Source organism: Somniosus microcephalus, chromosome 16 (genome assembly GCF_052327205.1).
Source record: "Somniosus microcephalus isolate GS21.2 chromosome 16, FLI_Smic_1.0, whole genome shotgun sequence".
NCBI classification, from domain to species: Eukaryota; Metazoa; Chordata; class Chondrichthyes; order Squaliformes; family Somniosidae; genus Somniosus; species Somniosus microcephalus.
Genome location: NC_141002.1, coordinates 54,941,138 through 54,966,488, shown reverse-complemented (window position 1 = coordinate 54,966,488; position 25,351 = coordinate 54,941,138). Strand labels below are relative to the sequence as shown.

At 41.9% G+C, this 25,351-nt stretch overlaps 1 protein-coding gene across 1 annotated transcript; it reads left to right on the top strand.

The window, feature by feature from the left end:
* Nucleotides 1-348: 348 nt before the first annotated feature.
* LOC147106187 (V-type proton ATPase subunit E 1-like) lies at nucleotides 349-23,474 on the top strand. The gene is made up of 9 exons (XM_086009055.1): nucleotides 349-722; nucleotides 4,912-4,977; nucleotides 8,106-8,215; nucleotides 8,583-8,649; nucleotides 12,355-12,444; nucleotides 12,904-12,972; nucleotides 13,886-13,980; nucleotides 20,879-20,966; nucleotides 22,882-23,474. Exons 1-9 carry the CDS (start codon nucleotides 690-692, stop codon nucleotides 22,942-22,944), a joined length of 681 nt encoding a protein of 226 aa, XP_085865181.1. The 5' UTR covers nucleotides 349-689; the 3' UTR covers nucleotides 22,945-23,474.
* The last annotated feature ends 1,877 nt before the right edge of the window (nucleotides 23,475-25,351 follow it).

Here is a 25,351-nt window from a genome sequence, read left to right as displayed (position 1 = left end):
AAAATCAAGCCTTTGCGCTCGCGAGCTGAAGAAAGCGCTGGGGGTCAAAGGTCAAAGAAAAAATTTGCTGTGAAACACATCGTCAGATTTTCAAATTGAATATTGATTTATACCAACAATTGAAGTACCTGCTTTTTGAAGACAATATATATATACTTATTTTTTAAATCTTTGCTGGTGAATTATTTATTTTAAGTAATGAATTCCCAGCATACAGCGAGTTATGGACGTCATTTTTTTAATAACAGAAATCGGATCTGCTCGAATCCGAATGTTTATTTTTGAATCGGGCCCGGTTTAACCGATCAAATATGCAGGGAATCACGCGCGCTTGCGCAAAAATACAATCGGTTGTGTGGAGTTCCGTTTAAACAGGGGGAGGGAGGAGGGGCCGTGTGCCAGGGCGTTGCGCGTTTCCTCCCCCCCAATCCCTCCCTCGCCGTCGCTGCATCAGGTGACCGGCCATAACCAAAGGGGCTTGCTGCTGTTGGCCGCTGTGGATCAGTCAGCTGAGCGTTCGTCCTTGTGCTGTGCGCAGTGAGCGGGAGCAGCGCTATTAACATTAGACAAAACGCCTTCACCCACCGAGCCCCGCTAACTAAACACGAGCACCTTCCTTCCCCCTCATTGACTTTAGCACCAATCTGTTGGGAACTTCTCCTTCCAAGACCCCTAAACCCACCGCGACAATGGCGCTGAGCGACGCCGATGTGCAGAAACAGGTAAGGCGGAGTCTTCGTGACAGTCTGTCGACAGCAGCGGTGCGTGTAGGAAACAAAACAGAGAAGGAAAGGGATTTAGCCAGGATTGTGCTGTATTTTACATTTTAGTCTGTTGTCGCGCTCACATTGGATTCGTGGATAAAAAAAACTTAAGGCCAAGTGTCTCTTAATAGGAAAGCGGTGAATGTAAATAAACCATAATCACACGTCCTTGCCCATCATCACCGTTTGCATCCAAAAATGGTCTGTTTAACCTGCAGAATGGCGAAGTTAAGGAGGAGGGGTTAGAGAGGGATAACATTTTGATATTAGTGACGTTCGTATATATGTATATATGATTTTAAAATTTGAACTATCCCTTTATTTGCATTGATTAATCATGGAAATGGACTTCCACGTTTTGCCTACACAGTATTAAGCAACTCCAATTTTGTAAGCAGATATTCCCAACAAAAAAACTATGCCAATTTATGTGCAGTGAATACATTTTTAGATACAAATGAAGGTGCTATTGTATGTACAGTAACCTTGATTTATGTAATGTGTTGTATACAATCTATGGAATAAATTTCATATTTGAGCAAGCACTATTCAGATGTGAATTTCAGTTGATGTATCCTATACTTGGGGAAAATGCAAACCTGGTAACATTAGCAGTGCCCTTATCTTAGGCTGCAAAATCGTAATGGATTGAATATTTAAAGAAATCATAAATATTGGCAATCTGAAATTTAAAAAAAATGCACCTGACAAGACTGGTTAACATTTTGTGTAGAGACAATAACAATAGGTTAAGCAAAAATGTTAAACTATCTATTCTTAAGATGCTGGCAGACCTGCTGTGAATTTGCAACATTTCCTGTTTTTGTTTGAGAAACCACTGTTCTTTCTCCATCAAACATAATTCAGCTATGAACCTCCTATACTTATGAATACAGTTTAAAGGATTTTATGTCTAAAAATATTTCACTGCCACTTATAACCTGTTTAAATGGCATAAGCTAGCAAGGATAAATGGCTGACTTAAGTATAATATTGTTGAGCATAAACCTAAATGTGTTTACATTAAACAGTTAAAATGGCTGGTATTTTCTAGGTTGAGCTAATGTTTAACCTTGTTGAATGCCATTGTTACTCATTTCATTCAGTTTGGTTAATTTTCAAGCTTTTGAAATAGAAACATCTAAATTATTTTTAACCAGACATGCATTTGTATGAACATTTTAAATATATATTTTCACACCTTTTTACTGGAACTAGTGTCCCTTGCTCTATTTTGACTTTAGCCAGGTCCTAGTTGTCAGTAAGCAGAGCTGTACTGTGATGCTGTTGGAATCTGGTTTGAGCTAGAGCACCTGGTTGGAAGGAGTTGGAGTCTTGTCTATTCTAGTGTAGGAGGCAGAGCTATTTGTGCTAGGTTCCTGGCGGTACATGACATTTCCAAGACGAGTCTCCAATTCCCCGCAGGGAGGATGCAAAATGAATGTACTGGGTGATTAATCTCCATGTAAAATTCAAAGGATAGCAATACAAAAGTATTGTCGATCTTGGAGACCCTTTTTGGCTTGTATTATCAAAGCTTTTCAGTCCATCCTCACAATTCAGCCCCTGAAATAGATTCAGTTGTGCCAAGTCTCATGTCTTTTCCAAAGATCATATGTAATGGAGAAATGGTTCACAGGTTAGACAGTGGTAAAGTATTATCTGTTGGTTAGAATCATAGAATGACAGAAGGAGGCCATTGTCCCTGTTCTGGTAGAGCTATCCAATGAATCCTAGTCACCTCTTTCCCCATAGCCCTGTACATTTTTTCCCTTCAAGTATTTATCCAATTCTCTTTTTTGAATGTTACAATTAAACCTGCTTCCACTGCCCTTTCAAGTAGTGCATTCTAGATCACCACAACTCGCAGTTTTTTGGGAAGAAAATGCTTCCTCGTATCTCCCCTGGTTCTTTTGACAATCACCTTAAATCTGTGTCCTGTGGTTACCAACCGATCCTGCCATTGGAAACAGTTTCTCCCTATTTACTCTATTTACATGCAGTAGGAAACAACAAAGGTCAGATGAGTTAGCTCACCTATTTAGAAATTTATTCAATCCCAAAGTCTTTTTTAAAAATTCTGAAATACAAACTTTTTATTTAACATTTTTTTGATATTCAAATGTTCAATATTCACTACCAAATAAGTAAATTTGTATATTTGTAATACAAGTCCCAATACATTTCTAACTAATTGCAAAGAATCCACATAACATTGGTATAATTACAGCATCATCAGAAGGATAATAATGGGATTATTACAGGTCTCAAGGGAGCAAAGGTGGGTAAATAGTGTTTAGGTACAAATCAGCCTTGATGCAGTATTGCCAACTCTCATGATTCCATCACGAGACACACAATTTCTGAGTGAATTAAAGCTTCACTTGCGATGGAACACCTAATTCTCGTGATTTTTTTTTGGGGGGGGGTTGGTGGGGGATATGCATTTTGCGCATGCGCAGAAAAAAACACTGGGTTCAGAGGGCTTTCCATAACGTCCATTGGGTTCCTTCTCACTCCGCCACATCCGAGTTCGCCGGCTCAGCTTGGCCTGGCCTGGCCGCCCTCACATACATGCACAGACGAGGGCCAGGGTGAACAATCAACCGAGCGAGCCAATTTTTAAAACTTATGTCATCACAAAAAAAACTTTGGTGCTGATAATAATCCCAATGCATAAATTGCCATTTTATTCCCCCCCAAAAGAGATTTAGGCGTTCCATTGCGAGAGAAGCTTTATTTCACTCAGAAATTGCGTGTCTCGTGATGGAATGATGGAATCGTGGGAGTTGGCAATACTGCTGCTATCATTTTTATGATTTTATAGTTCAAATTAAAGTTGGCTGGACAAGCTAGGGTTCTAGTGGGATGAGCTTTTGTGGGCTGAATACCTTTGTTGGTAGCTGTAGGGACTGTATTGAGTGGTGGTTGTGTTGGGCACTAGGTAATAACGGGTAGGATTTAAAAAAAAGTTTTTGTAAAGCATTTTCAGATGTAGTAATAAAGTTTTTATAAAGAGCTGTGACCTGTTAGAGATTAAATAAGGCCTCTAATGAAGTTTATAAATGAACTATCATTCTATATTTGTTTATGTTTAAGGAGGTGGGGAAAAGCAACTCATGATTTCTTACCAAATCGCACTTTGTCTCCTGATTTGTGAGATGGTGGGGTTGGCATTGGTGTTGATGTGATTGATGGCGGAACACATCAGAGGGGCTGAATGGCCTACTCTTACTCCTATGTGCAACCTAACTTCTGTCAGTGAGAAACTTTGTACTTAGACCCACTGTTGAATCTTATTTAGTGCAATTCATCAATTTCTTCCCCTGGCCAGAGATATTGTCTCCTTGCTGTAATATGGTTCCATGAGTGTCTTCTGGTGCAGCACCCATTTTTGTGTGTGTGGGCCTTGGTGTTAACAGGCTATCCGGTCATGGGAGGCACCACGACCGAGCCGGACCCTTGTATATAATCGCTTAGAAACTAGTGAATGGCTGTTCATCTGTTTTTAATTCCTTTTGTTCTGTAGTGTCCCCAAAGAACTTGTGGCTATATTCTGGCTGAATTAGTTGATCTAAAACCAGTAGAGATACAGAGCTAGCCTGAGGCTCCGTAATCATTGATAACCATACAAGAAGTAAAGGGTCTTGTGTTTCAACATTCCGGATTATATTGAGGGTTAGCACAGGGGATGTGACTGTTATTTTGACATTTTTAAATTAATAAGCTTGTAATTATTGTAAATATATTCAGTGATTTTCTTTGCAGCCTGTTTAGTAGTGTAGTAGTTCAAATTTGCCTAATGAAAAAGGCCCCTGGTTCGATACCAGGCAGAAACATAAAGCACTGTTTTGTACATTTGTCTGTTCGTTCATAACTGAGCTATGACCTGATCATCATACTGTTCTGTCTACCGAAGTTGAGTTGATCACATGGCAGCACACAGTATATTTCAGTAAACTGGAACTCGATGAGATGTTCTCGGTGAAAAGGTAAAGAGACACACTGCTTTTATAGGGGGTGCGAGATCTGTGCGTAAAGAATGGCAACTGGTGCTGAACCGAAGAAAATATCTAGCGTCAAAACTCCTGATATGATTGCAGAGCTGAGATCTGTATAATTCTGTGTTTCCCTTTTTGCTCCATAGATCAAACACATGATGGCCTTCATTGAGCAGGAGGCCAATGAAAAAGCAGAAGAAATAGATGCAAAGGTGAGGTTTTATTTTGTCTTTCTTTTCAGACTTCTAGTTTGTAATCTAGATTATTCCAACCAAATCTTTGTTGCGGAGAAACATCAGTCTCTCAGATTTATAATTGTGTACAATTTACTACAGTATGAATGCAAATTGGGTCTCGTCATTAAATTCCATATGGACGTTGAAGGAATAGTTTGCAGAATTGAGTCATATTAGTCATGTTTTGGTCCATTTTATTATTATTAGTTGAAAATAGGCTAATGTATACTTTTTGTTATAAATGTAATTGTAAATATAGTGCTGTAGAACAAAGCTGTTGAATTTTGCTGTAAGTCTCTTTCCCACTTTAAAGGTGAATACACCATCAAAATGTACTTATAATTCAGCACATTTGTCTTTCCTGCACCCTATCTGCGTCATACACATTTTATCCCCAGAAAAATTGTTCAGAGAAAGAGATATGTATTACTGCTCTATAACTGAGGAAACTTGGGTTCAAGCTGTGTTCAAGTCAGTTGCTGCCTTCATTGGTCAGAGATCCTATATAACATCTCAGTAAGGTTAGTACATTTATTTCTTAGTCAATTCTGAGCATTCTCAGAATTCACTGAAGTAAATAAATGTGGTAGATGATGCTGTCTTGCCTAATTGTCCCACGTCGGTTCTCAGCCCTTCCTCATTCTACATTCAAAACCTGATTGTTGCAATAAAGAATGGGAACTGATACCAAAAACGATTTGTACAACAGAATTTAGAAGAGGTTCCAAATAGCAACTAGGGAATATAAATCCAGATCTCTGCAAAATGGAAGATTATGCATTATCAGTGGTGTATTGCTACTGTGTATCGCACTTCCAGGCATCTGATCATCACATCTAGCAATAAATTTTATGATCCGGTAGCAATGATTATGCATCTGGACTAAAACCAGAGGCTGGACAAATAATCCAGTGAAAATCAATTCAAATCCTACCATAAATAACAACAGAAAATGCTGGAAATACTCAGCAGGCCAGGCAGTATCTGTGGAGAGAGAAACAGAGTTAACGTTTCAGGTCTGGGACCCTTCATCAGAACTGGAAAAAGCTGGAGATGTAACATATTAAGCAGGTGCAGAGACAGGCAGGGGGGGGGGGTGGTTAGGAGGGGAGGAAGGAATAGAAAGAACACCCTGTGCTTTCTTTCTATTCCTTCTTCCCCTCCTAACCCCCCCCCGCCTGTCTCTGCACCTGCTTAATATCTGTTACATCTCCAGTTTTTTCCAGTTCTGATGAAGGGTCCCAGACCTGAAACGTTAACTCTGTTTCTCTCTCCACAGATGCTGCCTGGCCTGCTGAGTATTTCCAGCATTTTCTGTTGTTAGTTCAGATTTCCAGCATCCGCAGTATTTTGCTATCAAATCCTACCATGGTAGTTTGAGAATTTGAATTCAGTTTATTTAAAAAAAAAACACATCTGGAAATAAAATGTTGGTATCAGTAAAAATGATCATGAAGCTGTCTGATTGTTGTAAAAATACAACTGATTCACTAATGTCCTTTAGGGAAGGAAACCTGTTGTTCTTGCCTAGTCTGTCTTATATGTGACTCCAGTCCCACAACGTGGTTGACTCTTACTGGCCCTCTGAAATGGCCTAGGAAGCCACTCCAGTTGTATCAAACTATTTCAGTTGAAGAAGAATGCCCACCACCACCTTCTCGGGGTAACTAGGGATGAGCAGTAAATGCTGGCAATGCTAGTGTTGTCCATGCCCCGAGAATGAATACATTTAAAACATAGGAAACCCATTACAGGAAACTCTCGATTTACCGGCACCTAAATAACCGGAAATCTCTGTTAACCGGCAAAATTCAGGAGTAGGTTCAGGTAAGTTTTACTTCATATTAGTGGCCGTTCCTGGATCTGTGGCCATGTAACCAGGGTTCCTGCACCTGTTACTATGCAACAGGGACTCCTGAATCTGTGGCCGGAGTTCCTGCGCCTGTTGCCATGCAACAGGGACGCCTGGATCTGTGGCCGTGTACGGGGCTCTCGTACCTTTTACTATACCTCTCTGTAATCCGGACTTTTGGATAAACCGGCACCACACCGGTCCCGTCGGTGCCGGATAAAAAAGAGTTTCCTGTACTTTCATATTGTGAAATTAACAAACTACAGAGTATAGTGTGATATTATGTAGAAGCAGGAAAAATATTAAAATGGACTTTAAAAAAATGTAATGCCTGAATTTTGTAGCTTAATGTTAGAACTCACTATGCCTGTCCTAAATGTGATTGGACATAAATCTGTGTTTAACACAAGAAAACACCCATGTCACAGTTACAGGGGCAGCTTGTTTCTTGGGAGAAGAGCTGTATCATGTGGATCTGCATAGTTTTAGGGAATTCCTAATTTGGAGAAAATAAAAAGTACTACGCCTTCCTATACCTTGCCTGACTGGCTTATCTTTTTGAGAGTCTGGCCACGAATGTTAATGGGCTATTGGATTGTTTGGTAGATCATAATCAGACTCTATGCTGTCTATCTTTGTGTCTACAGTTCTAACAGTGCCACTGGAAAGCAGTCAGAAGATGGGACCCTCCTTTGCCTGGGATGCTTTAGAGTGTCAGTGTGGCTTCTACTAAGATTAGCCAATCCAGCACACACCAGCAGATTAGTTTGGACAATTTCTGCTCGGTATGGTTCTGTACCACACCATGTGGAGCATTTACCAAGAAAGCTGTTGGGATGTGGCTTTAGATTTATTTCTTCTCTTGAATTTGCTGAGCGCCTCGTTTTAGTTGGGTTGCTTTTCCACAGAGTAAGGTGGAAAAGTGGGAATTGCTCAAGCTCCTCGTGGCTAGTTCAGAGTGCCAGCGTCCGCCATGTGAACAGGCCACTGCAGTTGGTTCTAGGCCACCAGAAACCGAGGAGAAAACTAAGGGTATGGAAATAGTTTACCCTCCCCAAGAACTTTGGAATAGCTACTCTTGCATACAATAGTGTACAGTTCTGGTATAGAATGTTTTATGTAATGTGCACAGAGCTCACTATGATGACTACGCCTGTGCAAGCTTAAGTTTGTAAAGCCATATAGTTATCAGTCCTACTTATTTTCTTTTTGATATTGGAGACATTTTGAAAATCAATCCCTTGGTTTGCAGGCAGAAGAAGAGTTTAACATTGAAAAGGGTCGTCTTGTACAGACCCAAAGGTTAAAGATCATGGAGTATTATGAAAAGAAGGAAAAGCAAATTGAACAGCAGAAGAAAATGTAAGTACTATGTAAAATAAAATTTGTCAAGTGCCAGTATTTCAGTAGTTTTCAAATTTCCCTGTGTTTAAATGTGTTTCTTGATTTACATTATTGAGTTTTACACTCAGTTTAGATAAGACATAGAAACCATCAGTAATTCTATTTAGGGAGCATGAAAATTAAAATATAGGATGTAACCATTTTCATATAAAGATCTAGTTTCTGAAATCTTTTATATATAAAAAAAAAAAAAAAATATTTTGCCTACTACACTGAATATTCCACAATATGCGATAGCTCAGATTCTGACCGTGTTGGGTACTGAAATCTTTTTTGACCTTGAATTGACTTTCTGACTAATTTTTTTAAACCTTTTTGCTTTTAGTCAAATGTCCAATTTGCTGAACCAGGCTAGGTTGAAGGTCCTCAAAGCCAGAGATGATCTGATTTCGGTGAGATTGCAAATGCATTATATGAACTGAAATACAATTACATGGAGGCTAACTTCTGGGAAAGCATGTTTGTAGTACTTTTTCTGTCCATAAAGTATGAAGATCACATGCAGCAAGTCATTGATTAATTCATCTCGGCAATGCCTTTTTCATTGGCTGTTAATCACATGGCGTCAGTAGGACTCTATGTAGTCCTAGTTGGGTCAGGCCATGTCATTATCAGCTGATGCTTATTTTCACACGAGCAGTGAAGAACACTGCTGTTACAATACTGTAGCCTGGCTAATGTTGTTCAACCCTTTGGGAGTTTATGTTGTAGTGGTAGATGTACTGACTTATTTTTCTTATTAGATATTGAAACTGATATTTTAATTGATTTGTGTTTAAAAATAAAATTTTTGTCATGGTAACACTGATCTTTATTGCAGGACTGTTGCAAGGAACAATATAAGTAAAGGGTATTGTAGCATGTTGGAATTTCTAAACACTATTGTGGAGTGGTAGGTTTATAGATTCACCTGTAATAACTTCATGTGGTGAAATTACAGTCTTGATGTGTCACTGGAAGAGTATATTCTGCATTGAGAGGAAAGGAAAATTGCCTAGGCCATGTTTGTGCACTACCTGGATACAGAATGAGTGGCAGATTGGTGGAAGCTGGTCCTCAAACAGGCATGATGCATGACATGGGAACAAAGTAAATGACACTAATTTTTGTATTGTTGACACCAACCCATACAGACTGAAGGATCCCAACTTCAGTTCTTGGCCTGTGCTGATTTGGGGCAGCAGATTTGGTGTTACAATTGCCCTTGGACTAGGCAGGGGGAAAAGAATTAGCCGGGGTTTTCGCTGCCAATCACTAACCAGTGTGTGATGCTTTCACTGAATAACTAGTCTACAGAAATTCACTGGGCTCACGTGTGAATAGTAGCCTTTTTGATAAGATATTAGGGGCTGCCAACACAAGCCAGTGTCTTCAAGAGAACAAGGATAAAAGTTGTGGAAAGGGAGAAATCATAGAGCCAAATTAACTCTAACCTTTCCCATCAAAAAATAACATATTATAGCCTTACTGTTGGTACTGAAAATAGTACTTTTTCCACCCCAATTAAGAAATTGGTTTACAGCCTTTACAAACTAATACATAAAATCATAAGAACATAAGAAATAGGAGCAGGAGTAGGCCATACGGCCCCTCGGGCCTGCTCCGCCATTCAATAGGATCATGGTTGATCTGAATTTAGACTCACGTCCACTTCCCTGCCCTCTCCCCGTAACCCCTAATTCCCTTATCTGCTAGGAAAATGTCTATCTCCATTTTAAATTTATTTAATGTTGCAGCTTCCACAGCTCTCTGGGGTAGCAAATTTCATAGATTTACTACCCTCTGAGTGAAGAAGTTTCTCCTCATCTCAGTTTTGAAAGGGCAGTCCCTTATTCTAAGATTATGCCCCCTAGTTCTAATCTCACCAATCGGTGGAAACATCCACCCGATCAAGCCCCCTCACAATCTTTTCTGTTTCGATAAGATCGCCTCTCATTCTTCTGAACTCCAATGAGTAGAGTCCCAACCTACTCAACCTTTCCTCATACGTCAACCCCCTCATCTCTGGAATCAACCGAGTGAACCTTCTCTGAACCGCCTCGAGAGCAAGTATATCTTTTCTTAAATATGGAAACCAAAACTGCACGCAGTATTCCAGGTGTGGCCTCACCAATACCCTGTATAACTGCAGCAAGACTTCCCTGTTTTTATACTCCATCCCCCTTGCAATAAAAGCCAAGATTCCATTGGCCTTCCTGATCACCTGCATACTAACTTTGTGTGTTTCATGCACCAGGACCCCCAGATCCCTTTGTACTGTAGCACTTTGCAGTTTCTCTCCATTTAGATAATAACTTGCTCTTTGATTTTTTCTGCCAAAGTGCATAACCTCACACTTTCCAACATTATATTGCATCTGCCAAATCTCTGCCCACTCACTTAGCCTGTCTGTCCTTTTGCAGGTTTTTTATGTCCTCCTCACTCACTGCTTTCCCTCCCATCTTTGTATCGTTGGCAAACTTGGATATGTTGCACTCGGTCCCTTCCTCCAAATCGTTAATATAGATTGTAAAGAGTTGGGGTCCCAGCACTGACCCCTGCAGAACACCACTAGTTACTGATTGCCAGCCCGAGAACGAACCATTTATCCCAACTCTCTTTGTTTTCTGTTAGATAGCCAATCTTTCACCCATGCCAGTATATTACCCCCAATCCTGTGATTTTTTTTATCTTGATCAGTAATCTTTTGTGTGGAACCTTGTCAAATGCCTTTGGAAGTCCAAATACACTACATCCACTGGTTCCCCTTTATCCACCCTGTATGTTACATCCTCAAAGAATTCAAGCAAATTTGTCAAACATGACTTCCCCTTTGTAAAACCATGCTGACTCTGTCCTATTAAATTATGTTTATCCAAATGCTCTGTTATTGTATCCTTAATAATGGACTCCAACATTTTGCCAACCACAGATGTTAGGCTAACTGGTCTATAGTTTCCAGCTTTTTGTCTACTTCTCTTCTCTTAAATAAGGGTGTTACATTAGCAGTTTTCCAATCTGCCGGGACCTTTCCTGAGTCCAGGGAGTTCTGGAAAATGATCACCAATGCATCCACAATCCCTACCGCCACTTCTCTCAAGACCCTAGGATGTAGGCCATCAGGTCCGGGGGATTTATCCGCCTTAAGTCCCATTATTTTACTGAGTACCATCTCCTTAGTGATTTTAATCGTGTTTAGCTCCTCCCTGTGTTTGACGTTTTGATGGCCCAATCGGCACGCTCAGTTTTGTGGCCAGGAATTGACTTAGACCACGAAGAAAGGGTATCATCATGCTTGTGGGTGGGGAAGAGAAAATTGACAACTTGAACGGGGAGGGTTGAAGGAGGAATGTGTGCCTTGTTAATTGGGTAGGGAATTGGAGGAGATAGTGTGTCTCTCTGACCTGTTCTGTAGAGGATAGAGTGCTTCAGTGTACTGGGGTGGAGGTTGGAAGTGGGATAGTGACAGAGGTAGCTTTTGGGGAAGTGATGGTCTGGTTGGTCTATTGAAAACTGAAATGGCAACTATTTTTATTTTAAGATTAACTGTATCAATTGTGAAGTATAAAAGTAAAATAATCAGAATGCACAATTTTTACCAGGGGACATGCCCTAGCCACCCCCAGGAATGTGGGGCAACATTGGAAAAAGTGTGCAGAATTCAAAATTTTCTGCCTATATCCCTGACCTAAATAATCCAGCGGTCAACAGGACAGGATTCCTATCCCTGCTTTTGCTATTCAGCAACTTTTTTAAGAAAAGAAATGAATTAAAAACATTTTCCCCTTCCAGGCCATCTGCTGCTAATGGAAGAAAAGTTTTTAAATATAAAGAAAAATAATTATTTTCCAAATTGTAACAAAACAGTTTTCAATAAAAGTGAACAGCTTTTTACTTTTTAGAGAAAACAAAAATGCAATGCCCATATTCATTATTTTGGAATTTACAAATAATTAAAAATCATTTTTTTTTTGTGGGATGGGCATGTCCCCAGATCCCTCTACGTTGTGAAATGTCACAGGCTTGTATTAAGGGCTATTTGTGAGTTGTCAGCCGTTGCTCGTTTTCCAAGTTGGTATGTGGTACCATCTTAACGGGTGCTTTTGTTTGGTTTCCAGGATCTGTTGAATGAAGCCAGACAGAGACTGGGCAAAGTGGCAAAAGATCCTGCCAGATACCAAACACTGCTGGATGGACTGATACTGCAGGTAAGGACGGGATAATATTGTAAATACACTAAACTATAATCTGTCAGCTGTACTGTGCAAGTACAGTCCTTGCCATGTAGCTATCAATTAGTAATGACACGAGATGCCATGTTGAAATCTGTTTTCTGGTTGCTCTTGTTGGTAAGGGTGGGGAGGGGAAAGATTCACACTTTGCTTGGTGTGATAGGAGCCATGCTTTCTCGAGGCTAGAGGTGCCTTGATGGTCTTGACATTGGCAAAAATTAGAAAAATGGACGTGCATCAAGAACTTAATGTTTTGTGAACGCTGGGAAATTGCCTTCAGAACAGCATGTAGAAAACTGTACAGTCTGCTGTTTACATTGTTTCTTGTAAATTGTCTATTCCCTAATTCTGAGGGTTGAAACTCTGAAATAGATGTACTATTGAAATGTATGGCCCTGGAAATTGATAGTAACTGATGTAATTTAACAATTTTAGGGCTTTTATCAACTGTTGGAACCTATAGTGATTATTCGTTGCCGCAAACAAGACACTGCAGTGGTTAAGGTAATGTAATGGATGTTCAGTTCTAGACTACCATTCCAAAGTGATTCTATATTGACACATTTACTATATGATTGAAATTAGAATGGCTACACACAAGTTATTTTTCTAATATCCCACCTAGAATCAATGTATGGCCATTGTAGTGTGCGCGTGTCCCTGTCCCTGGAGAGGCCTCACATTTCATCTAGCTGAGTGCTTCTCATCCGGTCTCAAGTTCAAAATGCAATTTCCAATCTGTAAATTGCCCCTTTCTCTTCCCTCCTCCACCCCCAAAAAAAGTTAAACTCTGGCTAGAGATTGCGTTTACTTATCAATTAGACTGTGGTCATGGGAAATCTATCAAATCTCCAATGGCTGCTACTCATGATAAATCAGGGATTGTGTTTTATAAGCAGTGGAACATTATACAATCTAAAGCATGGTGTGTTATTGTAATGCTAAAGTGCAGGCATGTATCCCTTTCAAGCTACAACTTGTGTTCAATTGGTAACTTTCCAATGAGTTCACTCATTGTTTAATTGCTGCTCATGCAGAGGTCAGAACATTTGGCTTTTCCTGTTGGAAGGTCAATTAAGAGCCTGCTTGGAGAATGACTGCCTTTAGTTTTTTTTTTAAAGTATGACACCAAACATAGTGTGACAAGCAGGATAGTGGTATCTACTTTTAGCTGCAATATATCAAATTCTAGCGTCCGTCTGCACTTCCGGGCGGCTTTTTCCATGATAAATTCCTATGTTCACATTTGTAATGAAACAGTCTCTGTAAACTTGTCGTGGCGTAGTTGTGCCCCCCTGCCAGTGAAGGAGCTGCAGTACTACCGCTGTTAATGTTGAACAGCATTTCCTCTGACCTACCATGAATAGTGCCACAAAGCTGTGTGTGTATTTTCACTTTATTTTTACATTCCAAACAGACCTCCATCAACAAGAATGTTCCCATTTACAAGAACAGCATAAATAAGGATATTGATATTCACATTGACCAGGAAACGTTTCTATCTGAAGACATGTAAGCATTTACATCAGCTTTCGTTGTTTTGAAGAGACTTGGGTTCAGTTCATTTCCACCCATTTATTAAAGTATAGTATTTTTAGTAGCAGAAAAATATGTAGACAACAAAAATAGGAATTAGTCTAACCTTGTTCAGATTCAGTATGGTATCCACTTGCAGTTTTATAATACATATATAATCCAACACACATGAATATTCCAGACCTCATTAGTTTCAAAAATACAAGTAGATCCTTTTTTTTTTACAGTTTAAGTTTAAATATCCATTTTTATCTTTAATAATTTAATCAGCTCATTATTTCCAGTTATAACTTGCCAATCCAGGATTAGAAATCCAGTCCGATGCAGATTGTAATTTTGCACTCAGAATTTGCCTTTGGGCTTCCAGGTGTGATGCTGCTCAGCAGCGGAGTACTCCCATCACAGCAAGTGGAAGTTCAAACTGGTCAGCCCATTTACCCCATAGAAAATGTGTGACCTACTGACAGCTGTGAGTGTAATCTCAATAAAGAGTTACTGTGCAAAATACTGATTCTACCTTTTACCAGGAAGGTTTGCCTTGTCTTGTATGTATATTTATTTATGATAAAATATATTCAGTTATTGATTGGCAAGGCTGCTACTAATTTAGTTTGGAAACCTTTAATGACTCATATGTTATTTTTATTCATATGTAATGAGAGAGAATAGTGCAACTTTGTCTTCATGTGGATCACATTTAATCATCAGAACATATTTGATTAGAAATAGTATAACTCTGCAGAACAGTTTGTATTTATATAGCACTTTTTTAATGTAGGAAAACATCCCAAGGTGCTTAATAGAACCGTAATGACAAAAGAGAATGCTGAACCAAATGAGATATTGGGAGGGGTGACCAAAAGTTTGATCAAAAAGGTGTTTTCTAAAGAGGGTCTTAAAGGAGATTTGGGGGGGGGGGTTTACAAAGGAAATTCCAGAGCACAAGGCTTAAATTGCTGAAGCTACATTTAAAGGCACTGTATAAATGCAAGTTATGTCCCTGGCCTTCAGAAAGCCCAGTCTATACAAAACAATAAAAATCTGTAAAAACCTGTGTTCTCAAATGATTTGGGCATCCCAAGTTTCCCTCCTCCTAAATTGGTATTACTTTGGCTTGTGAAGGATTTTTAAATGACAAAATAAGATTGCTTACCATTTAAGGTTGATGTGCCTTCAATAACCACAAAACTAGAAGTTATAGACTTTAACAAGTTGGCTTTTAATCACTAAGATCAGAGCTAACATCTCAACACACTGACTGGCTCGCAGGAATGAGTCATACAGATCCTGGGATCTTTATGTAAGAGAAGTCAGGGGCAGAGCCAAGAGCCAAGACCTGGAACCTTCCAGGTTAGTCAGGAAAGAGGAAGTGAAACTATACACCGTGTGTGGGAGGGTAATATACATGAGTGCAAAACGAATACAGGCAAGAACGAATACAGATTTCATTACATTCACCCCTTCTTTAGATTTAGTCCATCGGGGTGATGTTTCTTAAAAGTTGGTATAAGTGAGTCTGTCAGGAGGTTTTGCGGTTCTCTGATCGGCGCAAAGCCAGTTGGGGTGCCTCTAGGGGAGTGGATTCTGGTTCCTCCGCTGTCCGGGCCTCCGCAGTGTCTTCCAGGTTATCTGCAGTGTCCCCCAGGTTAAAGTTGGGTATTGATACCTCTGGGCGTCCTGTCTCTCTTTGGTGTAGTCTTCCTTGGGTAGTCTCTCATTGTTCTCTCCGCTCCCCGAGGGAGCGAGGTCTTTTATGGAAACAGTGTCCTCTCGCCCGTCAGAGTATTCGATATAGGCGTACTGAGGGTTTGCATGGAGGAGCTGTACCTTTTCCACAAGGGGGTCTGTTTTATGGCGCCTCATGTGCTTCCGCAATAGTACTGTCCCCGGAGACGTCAGCCACGCGGGTAGAGATATGCCCGAGGTCGATTTCCGGGGGAAAACGAACATCTTTTCGTGAGGGGTAGCGTTAGTGGCTGTACATAACAGAGACCTTATGGAGTGGAGCACGTCTGGGAGGACTTCCTGCCAGCGGGAGGTCGGAAGGCCTTTTGACTTTAAGGCTAACGTGACAGCCTTCCAAACAGTAGCATTCTCCCTTTCCACTTGCCCATTACCCCGGGGGTTGTAGCTAGTGGTTCTGCTAGTGGCTATCCCCTTTGAGAGCAAGAACTGGCGCAGTTCGTCACTCATAAATGACGTCCCCCTATCGCTGTGTATGTAGTTTGGCATGCCAAACATGCAGAATAGATTACCGAGACACTTGATGACCGTGGCACTGGTCATGTCTGGGCAGGGAATGGCGAAGAGGAAGCGGGAATATTCATCGATGATATTGAGGAAGTATACGTTACGGTCGGCAGAGGGAAGGGGTCCCTTGAAGTCCAGACTTAGGCGCTCGAATGGCCGTGTGGCTTTGATAAGGTGTGCACGGTCAGGCCTGTAGAAACGAGGCTTGCATTCCGCACAGATGCGGCAGGCTCTGGTCATTGCCCTGACCTCCTCGATGGAGTGGGGCAGATTGCAGGACTTTATAAAATGTTATAGTCGGGTGACCCCTGGGTGACAGAGGTCGTTGTGGAGACCCTGTAATTTGTCCGTATGATTGCTGGCACACATTCCCCGCGATAGGGCGTCTGGGGGTTCATTAAGGGCTCCCGGCCTGTACATAATATCATAGTCGAACGTGGATAGTTCGATCCTCCACCTGAGTATTCTGTCATTCTTGATTTTCCCCCTTTGTTATTAAACATGAAAGCCACCGACTGCTGGTTGGTGAGCAGGGTGAAACGTTTGCCGGCTAGGTAGTGTCTCCAGTGCCGCACTGCCTCCACTATAGTCTGTGCCTCCTTCTCGACAGAAGAGTGCCTGATTTCAGGTCCCTGAAGGGTTCGGGAGAAGAAGGCCACAGGTCTCCCAGCCTGATTGAGGGTCGCAGCTAAAGCAAAGTCTGACGCATCGCTTTCGACTTGAAAGTGAATGCTTTCGTCCACTGCACACAGTGCAGCCCTTTCAATGTCCTGTTTGATACTGGTGAAAGCCTCCCAAGCTTCAGCTGATAGTGGGAAGGACGTCGATTTAATGAGGGGTCGGGCCTTATCAGAGTAATTGGGCACCCATTGGGCATAATACGAAAAAAATCCCAGGCACCTTTTTAAAGCTTTGGGATTGTGTGGCAGGGGCAGTTCCTTTAGGGGGCGTAATCGGCCAGGGTCCGGTCCAATTACCCCATCTTCCACCACACAGCCGAGGATACAGACGGGTTGTGTTGAAGACACATTTGTCTTCGTTGTAGGTTAGATTCAGCTTTAGGGCAGTTTTTAAAAACCTCGCAAGATTTAGATCGTGGTCTTGCTGGTTGTGCCCTCAGATAGTGACATTGTCCAGATAGGGGTAGGTAGCTTGTAGTTTATTCTCGTCAACCATGCGGCCCATCTCACGTTGGAAGACCGAGACCCCATTTGTTACCCCGAAGGGCACTCTGAGAAAATGGTAGAGGCGTCCGTTCGCCTCAAAGGCAGTGTATTGGCGGTCCTCCGTTCTAATGGGGAGCTGGTGATACGCGGATTTGAGGTCGATAGTCGAGAAGACTCGGTATTGCGCGATCTGGTTGACCATTTCTGATATGCGGGGTAAAGGGTAGGCGTCCAGCTGGGTATAAATATTAACAGTCTGGCTGTAGTCAATTACTATCCGTTTCTTTTCGCTATTTTTAACTATGACTACTTGGGCACGCCACGGACTGGTACTGCATTCAATAATGCCTTCCCGCAGGAGTCTGTCCACTTCCACCTTGATAAAGTGTCTGTCTTCTAGACTGTACCGTCTACTTTTGGTCGCTATGGGCCTATAGTTCGGAGCGAGATTAGCGAATAAAGAGGGTGGGCTGATTTTTAAGGTTGATAGGCCACAGATTGTGAGTGGCGGCTGCGACCCCGCCATATGCTAGCGTGACACTTTCGTGGTGGCACTGGAAGTCCAGGCCCAAGATTACATTAACACAGAGTTCTGGCATCACGAGGAGTTTAAAATCCTTGTAGTCCGTGCCTTTTACAGTCAGTGTTACCACACAGTAGCCCAAAATGTCCGAAGTGTGGGGCTTAGCAGCCATAGCAATTCTGCTCCGTGTAGGGGTTACCGTTAATGAGTGCCGCCGTACCAGGCTAGGGTGGATAAAACTCTCGGTACTCCCACAGTCAATTAAACATTTCGTTAAATTCCCGTTTACCTGTATGTCCATCATGGATTTTGTCAACGGGTGTGGCCTGGATTGATCCACCGTGATCGAAGCCACTGTTGGGCCCTGGGCGGCCGTTGAGTCGGGAAAAGATGGCGGATCCCAAGATGGCGGCACGCACGAGGCGGTGACGGAGTTGGAAATCGGATTCCCCCTGCAGACTTTGCTAAAATGCCCCTTTTTCTTACATTTGAAGCATGTAGCGTCCTTCGCTGGGCATCGTTGTCTGGGGTGCTTGGCCTGGCCGCAGAAGTAGCATTTCGGGCCTCGAGACATTGCCGCTGTAGTAGGACTCCTGGGTGAACTTCTGTGTGGGGACTCCGGCGGTGTAGAGTTGGTCTGAGACCTGGATGGGGAAGATGGCTGATTCCAAGATGGCGGCCCGCTCGGCGCACACGAGGCAGTGAGGGCCGCATGGCCGGAAGAATAAGAGTCAGAGTTTTTCTGGGCCACGTCCAGCGATCGCGCAGTGGCCACTACCTTTTTTAAGTCCAGGACCACCACCTCCAGCAGTCTCTGCCGGATATAATTCGATTTGAGGCCCGTGATGAAGGAATCGCGGACCAATTCGTCAGAGTACACGTTGGCTGTCACGGCCTTGCAGTTACAGTCCCAAACCAAGTCCTTTAGGCCCTGTAAGAAATCATCCATTGATTCTTCAGGTCACTGCCTGCGTGTAGCCAGCAGATGTCTGGCGTACACTTCGTTTACTGACCTCTGGTATTGGGCCTTCAGGATAGTGATGGCCTCCGTGTAAGAGGTGGCGTCCCGGATGAACGAATAAATCCGATGATTAACGCAAGTAGTCAGTAGACTGAGTTTATCTACCTCGCTTGCGGATGAGGCCCTCGCGAAGAGTTCGAAGCATTTGAGCCAGTGTCCAAATTGATTTGATGCTTCAGCAGAATGTGGATCCAAGTCCAGACGCTCTGGTTTTAGGAGTCGATCCATCCTAGTATTCTTTAGTGATTAAAATTGATGTGCCTTCAATAACCACAAAACTAGAAGTTATAGACTTTAACAAGTTGGCTTTTAATCACTAAGATCAGAGCTAACATCTCAACACACTGACTGGCTCGCAGGAATGAGTCATACAGATCCTGGGATCTATGTGAGAAGTCAGGGGCGGAGCCAAGAGCCAAGACCTGGAACCTTCCAGGTTAGTCAGGAAAGAGGAAGTGAAACCGTGTGGGGGAGGGTAATATACATGAGTGCAAAACGAATACAGGCAAGAACGAATACAGATTTCATTACAAAGGTCTTCATCTATCTTTGATCCCATTCCTCATCCAGCACGGCACAATCACTCCCAACCAACCTGGTGAAGGTCTAACATTTTAATAAATAATAAGCAATTCATTATCTTCTCCTGGCAATTGATAACCACCCTTTGTGTTGGGTAGTCTCCGGGTCTGGCAGGCCTCCCATTCTGCCTGGGAGATAAAACAGAGAACCACATTTGTACTAGTGACTGAGACACTATCTGGTTTTTAAATAGAAGCTGTGAGGGCAAACTTTGGCCAGGTTCAGAAGGAAAATGCAGGAGGGTAGTTAGGAGTTGTTTTGGTTGTGGGGATGTATAGTGTGTTCATTATCACATGAAGACAATTTGTATTGATTGAATTATGTGAGTCCGCTCATAACTGTTGCTTTGCATATTCACTTACTGTGAAATAAAGCAGCTTAATGATTCACATTGGGATTGTCTCGCTGTGTTTTCTCAGTCTGCCTTTGAAAAGATTGAAGAAGAATAGGCTTGTAAGACACGAATATTTGTTCAGATCAGGTTACTACGCTCATGTGTAATGCTATAATATAGTTGGATATTGGATCATATGGGCACTAAACAGGAAGTGATTAGCAGCTGTATACCCGAGAGACTATCTAAAGGCAATATCCTAAACTTTTGAAGGTTGTCATTTTCATGGTGTAGGTAAAGAAGAACTGAGCTTTTGCACAGGTCTGGGAGTGGTCCCAATGATGTAAAGAAAAGAATTTTGATTGGTTTGGGAGTTACAAATTAATGTGTGTAATGCTATCCTTCAAAAAAAAGACAAGACCCTTCAAAGTACATCTTGTGCTATAGTTCTGATTTTTGTTTCAAAGTTTCCTTTTTAAAAGTAAAAGCAGATGTAGCAATAAACTAGTACATCATCTGATGGGTAGTACTGCTGATTGAGTGGAAGCCGACCTTTGGGTGAGCAGCAGGCTTTGGCCTGTGAGAATGGGCGGTTTGGGAGCAAGTAACTGAGGCACTACTGGTGGTAATGTGGTCAGGATACAAGGGAAAGAGGCAGTAGGCCAGCTGCTGAGATAAGTTAGAACATGCCTCTTGATTTTGTTTCCTGGGCTGGAAGTACACATTGAAGTCAGAAACTGTCATGGTGACTGAAAGGGAGTTGATTCTCTTCCCACTATTCTCTGGTTGTTTTTCCAAAATAGAAGCACTGAACTGATTGTCTGAAGGCTCTTGGCCTGTTTTCCAGATAGAAGCTGGTACCTTCTGATTTTGTTCACCAATTTATTAGATGATATAGGCGGCAGGGACTTTTTTTCTAGAAAAATTGGTTGCTGATGGGCAACAAACACATGGAGCCAAGAATATTGATTAAAAGTTTATCTTTTCTCTTCAAACAGTGCTGGAGGTGTTGAGGTGTATAATTCTAATGGGAAAATAAAGGTTTCCAACACCTTGGAGAGTAGATTGGACCTCATTGCACAGCAGGTAAGGACATTGCTCATGTAGCTCTGTGAAAATGAAGTGAGTGTTAGGCTGGTAATGCAATGACAAAACCCTGTGCTTGAAACAAGCTGTTGGCCCTGCTTTTTCCGTGTAGCATTTATTAAGTACAGTATGTTCTTTTAGAGTGCTTTTGTGGTTCTGTGGACTAACGTACTGAGCAATGTTATGTTGAGCCATACAGACTAGTAAGTTCAAAATAACAAGAGAATGCTGGAAAAACTCAGCAGGTCAGGCAACATCCGTGGAGAGAAATTTGAGTTGACGTTTCGGGTTGAAACCCTTCTTCAAAACTGGAAAGAAAATAAAAAGATCGAAGGCGAAGCTGCGATCGAACAAAAGAAGAAAGAGACAATAAAAGGTATGCGAAGCCAGATGAGATGGTAATGGGCCCGTGGAGACAAAAGGCAGCTGAGATTAGGTGTGAAGTGTACTGGCAGGATAAGGACAGCTGCCAGGTGAGAGAGAGAAACAAAAGGAGAGTGGAGAGTGGATAGGTGGGGGGGGAGGAAAAAAAGGACCCAAAACAAAGGGGTGGAAAAAATTTAAAGGAAAAAAGTAATAGGGGCCAGGTTATGATCTGAAATTATTGAACTCGATATTGAGTCCGGAAGGCTGCAAAGTGCCTAATCGGAAGATGAGGTGCTGTTCCGAGTTTACGTTGAGCTTCCGTGGAACAATACAAGAGGCCAAGGACGGTGAGGTCCGAGTGGGAATGGAGCGGTGAATTAAAATGACAGGCGACTGGAAGCTCGGGGTCACCCTTACGGACTGAACGGAGGTGTTCCGCAAAGCGGTCACCCAATCTGCGTTTGGTCTCCCCAGTGACCGCTTTGCGGAACACCTCCGTTCAGTCCGTAAGGGTGACCCCGAGCTTCCGGTCGCCTGTCATTTTAATTCACTGCTCCATTCCCACTCGGACCTCACCGTCCTTGGCCTCTTGTATTGTTCCACGGAAGCTCAACGTAAACTCGAGGAACAGCAAATCATCATCCGATTAGGCACTTTGCAGCCTTCCGGACTCAATATCGAGTTCAATAATTTCAGATCATAACCTGGCCCCTATTACTTTTTTCCTTTTTAATTTTTTTCCACCCCTTTGTTTTGGGTCCTTTTTTTTTTGCCCCTCCCCCCCTCCTTTCCTTTTGTTTCACTCTCTCACCTGGCAGCTGTCCTTATCCTGCCAGTACACTTCACACCTAATCTCAGCTGCCTTTTGTCTCCACGGGCCCATTACCATCTCATCTGGCTTCGCATACCTTTTATTGTCTCTTTTTCTTCTTGTTCGATTGCAGCTTTGCCTTCGATCTTTTTATTTTCTTTCCAGTTTTGAAGAAGGGTTTCAACCCGAAACGTCAACTCAAATTTCTCTCCACGGATGTTGCCTGACCTGAGTTTTTCCAGCATTCTCTGTTGTTATTTTGGATTTCCAGCATCTGCAGTATTTTGCTATCAGACTAGTAAGTTCCCAAGTTTGGTCCTCATTTTGTTCTCTTAACAGATCTCTGCTGAGGTGGCACTGGAAATGCTACAGTGCCTCAATGTCCAAGTAGTAGCCAGAGTTCCTGCTTCCAATTGCTGTCCAGTAATCGTGCTAGAAGTACATTAATATAACACTCGCACTCACTCACATTCTCTCGTGTGTTTGCCTGGTCTGAAGTTCTAATGAGACATTTCCTAGGCGGCAATGTTACCTTCATCTGTGAATATGAAGAATGTAAGGGGGTGGGAAAAGCAAGGCTGCTGAATTCCAGGTTTCAATGTAGGTTAGCACTGAGCCACCTCCAGTTTGTTTCACATGAATGTATGGAGATCAGCACATTAGAATGTGTCCGTGCGGATTGTAACCGTAGCTCATTACCACAGAAATACTAACTCCAATGTTTCATCTGTCTTTCAGATGATGCCAGAAATCCGAGTGGCTTTGTTTGGTGTCAATCAAAACCGCAAGTTCTTGGACTAAATGCTGTGCTTTAGACCTACTCCTGGATCAGGGCACACCGGACATAGTAAAAAGATGTAAAAGTTAGATCTATATTTAAAGAAAAATAATCCATTATACTTGCTCTTCTGTGGTATTATATCTAAAGTGTGTGTTTGAAACTACTTCATGTGGTAGTTTCTGTCCAAATTTTGTGATGTTTGCTGTATCTGTTGGCTAAGGGAAATTGCCAGAAGGCATTGAGAGATCACTGGGTATATTGAGCAACCCCAGATTATTGAAGTCACAGCGGTTGTATTTTTTGTTGTTGTATATATTAACCTGTTCTCTTCCAAATGTGAACAAAGCTCCAGTTACATTTCTTTTTTGGTTTTCATTTTGGCAGCAGATAGGCAGTTTCCCAAAATATAGAACAGTAGTGAACTATCAAATATATTGCATCCAGTGTCGATGTGTCAATCCTCATACTATTTAATTAAATTGAAATGGATGTTTGTGTTTCAGGTACTGTATATGTATATATGGTTATGGAATAAACATCTCTTGCTGGATCCTGAATCTGTTGTTGCTTGATGTGTATCTTTAGTTTGATGGGAGGATTGGCTATTTCAAGATTGCTGTTTTCATTATCTTAATTCAATTATTTGAACATTTTGTATTTAAATGTAATACTCCATTTTATAATTTTCCATGTATGATTATGGTAATCGCAGGCCCCCAAAAGGGATAGCAACATGGTATTTGTAAAATGCTTTTGAAGTTGACACCACCCATGTGACTTTCTCCTTTCCAATTTGCACACTAAATACCACTTCCCCACGTATTGTTTGTGCTGTACTCGGCTTTGGATACGTTTAGCAGCTGTTCCTACTTTTGTAAAACTACTGCATATTTGTTTTGCTGTGCTTAAGTCATGGGATTTATATGAAAAGGGTGTTTGATTTGCATTTTGACTGGCCATTCTCTATATATTTGTCTTTCTTCAAAGTAGGACCCAAATTCTTGCCAACTCTTGCTGGGATTTTAAAGGATAGAATGGTTACAGCATGGAAGGCGGCCATTTGGCCCGTTGAGCCCGTGCCGGCTCTCTGCAAGAGCACTTCAGCTAGGCCCTTTCCCCATAGCCCTGCAAAATGTTTTTCTTTGGTACTTATCCTTTAGAAAGCCACAATTGAATCTGCCTCCACCACCCTTTCAAACAGTAAATTCCAGATCCTAACCACTCGCTGCGTAAAAAAGTTTTTCCTCATGTCGCCTTTGGTTCTTCTGCCAATCACCTTAAATCTGTGTCCTCTGTTCTTGACCCTTCCCAATGGGAACAGTTTTTCTCTGTTTACTGTCTAGACCCCTCATGATTTTGAACACCTCTATCAAATCTCTGCTCTAAGGAGAACAACCCCAGCTTCTCCAGTCTATCCACATAACTGAAGTCCCTCATCTGTGGAACTATTCTTGTAAATCTTTTCTGCACCCTCTAAGGCCTTCACATCCTTCCTAAGTGCAGTGACCAGAATTGGACACACTATTCCAGTTGCGGCTGAACCAGTGTTTTATACAGGTTCATCATAATTTCCACGTTTTTGTACTCTACCTCTAATCATGAAGCCCAGGATCCTGTAAGCTTTAACTAGTTTCTCAACCTGCCCTACCACCTTCAATGATTTGTGCACATATACCCCTAGGTCTCTGTTCATACACCCCCTTTAGTTTATATTTCCTTTCCTCTCATTCTACCAAAATGTATCACTTTGCACTTTTCTGCATTAAATTTAATCTGCCACGTGTCTGCCCATTCCACCAACCTGTCTATGTCCTCTTGAAGTCTATCACTATCCTCACTGTTCACCATACGCAAATTTTGAAATTATGCCCTGTACACTCACGTTCAAGTCATTAATATCTTTCAAGAAAAGCAGTGGTCCTAGAACTGACCCCTGGGGAACACCACTGTATACCTTACTCCAGTCCGAAAAACAACTATTCACCACTACTGTTTCCTGTCACTTAGCCAATTTCGTATCTATGCTGCCACTGTCCCTTTTTTATTCCATGGACTTCAACTTTGGTGGCAAGCCTATTATGTGGCACTTTTGGAAATCCATGTACTCCATGTCAACCGCATCGCCCTCATCAACACGCTGTTACCTCATCAAAAAACACGATCAAGTTGGTTAAACACAATTTGCCTTTAACCAATCTGTGCTGGCTTTCCTTAATTAATCCACACTTGTCCAAGTGACTGTTAATTTTGTTCCTGATTATTGTTTCTAAAAGCTTCCCCACTACCGAGGTTAAACTGACTGGCCTGTAGTTGCTGAGTTTATCTTTAGACCCTTTTTTGAAGACTGACGAAACCACAATTCACTCTCCCAGGAGTGGATATTGGACAGGGATTAGTTCTGCAGTGACCAGGCTAGATAGTTGCATG

Excerpts from the sequence above, each read along its gene's own strand:
- LOC147106187 (XM_086009055.1), top strand. The coding sequence starts at position 690 with ATGGCGCTGAGCGACGCCGATGTGCAGAAACAG. Across the intron at positions 8,216-8,582 it reads ATTGAACAGCAGAAGAAAAT|TCAAATGTCCAATTTGCTGA; the intron begins GTAAGTACTATG and ends TTTTGCTTTTAG. Across the intron at positions 12,445-12,903 it reads TGGATGGACTGATACTGCAG|GGCTTTTATCAACTGTTGGA; the intron begins GTAAGGACGGGA and ends TAACAATTTTAG.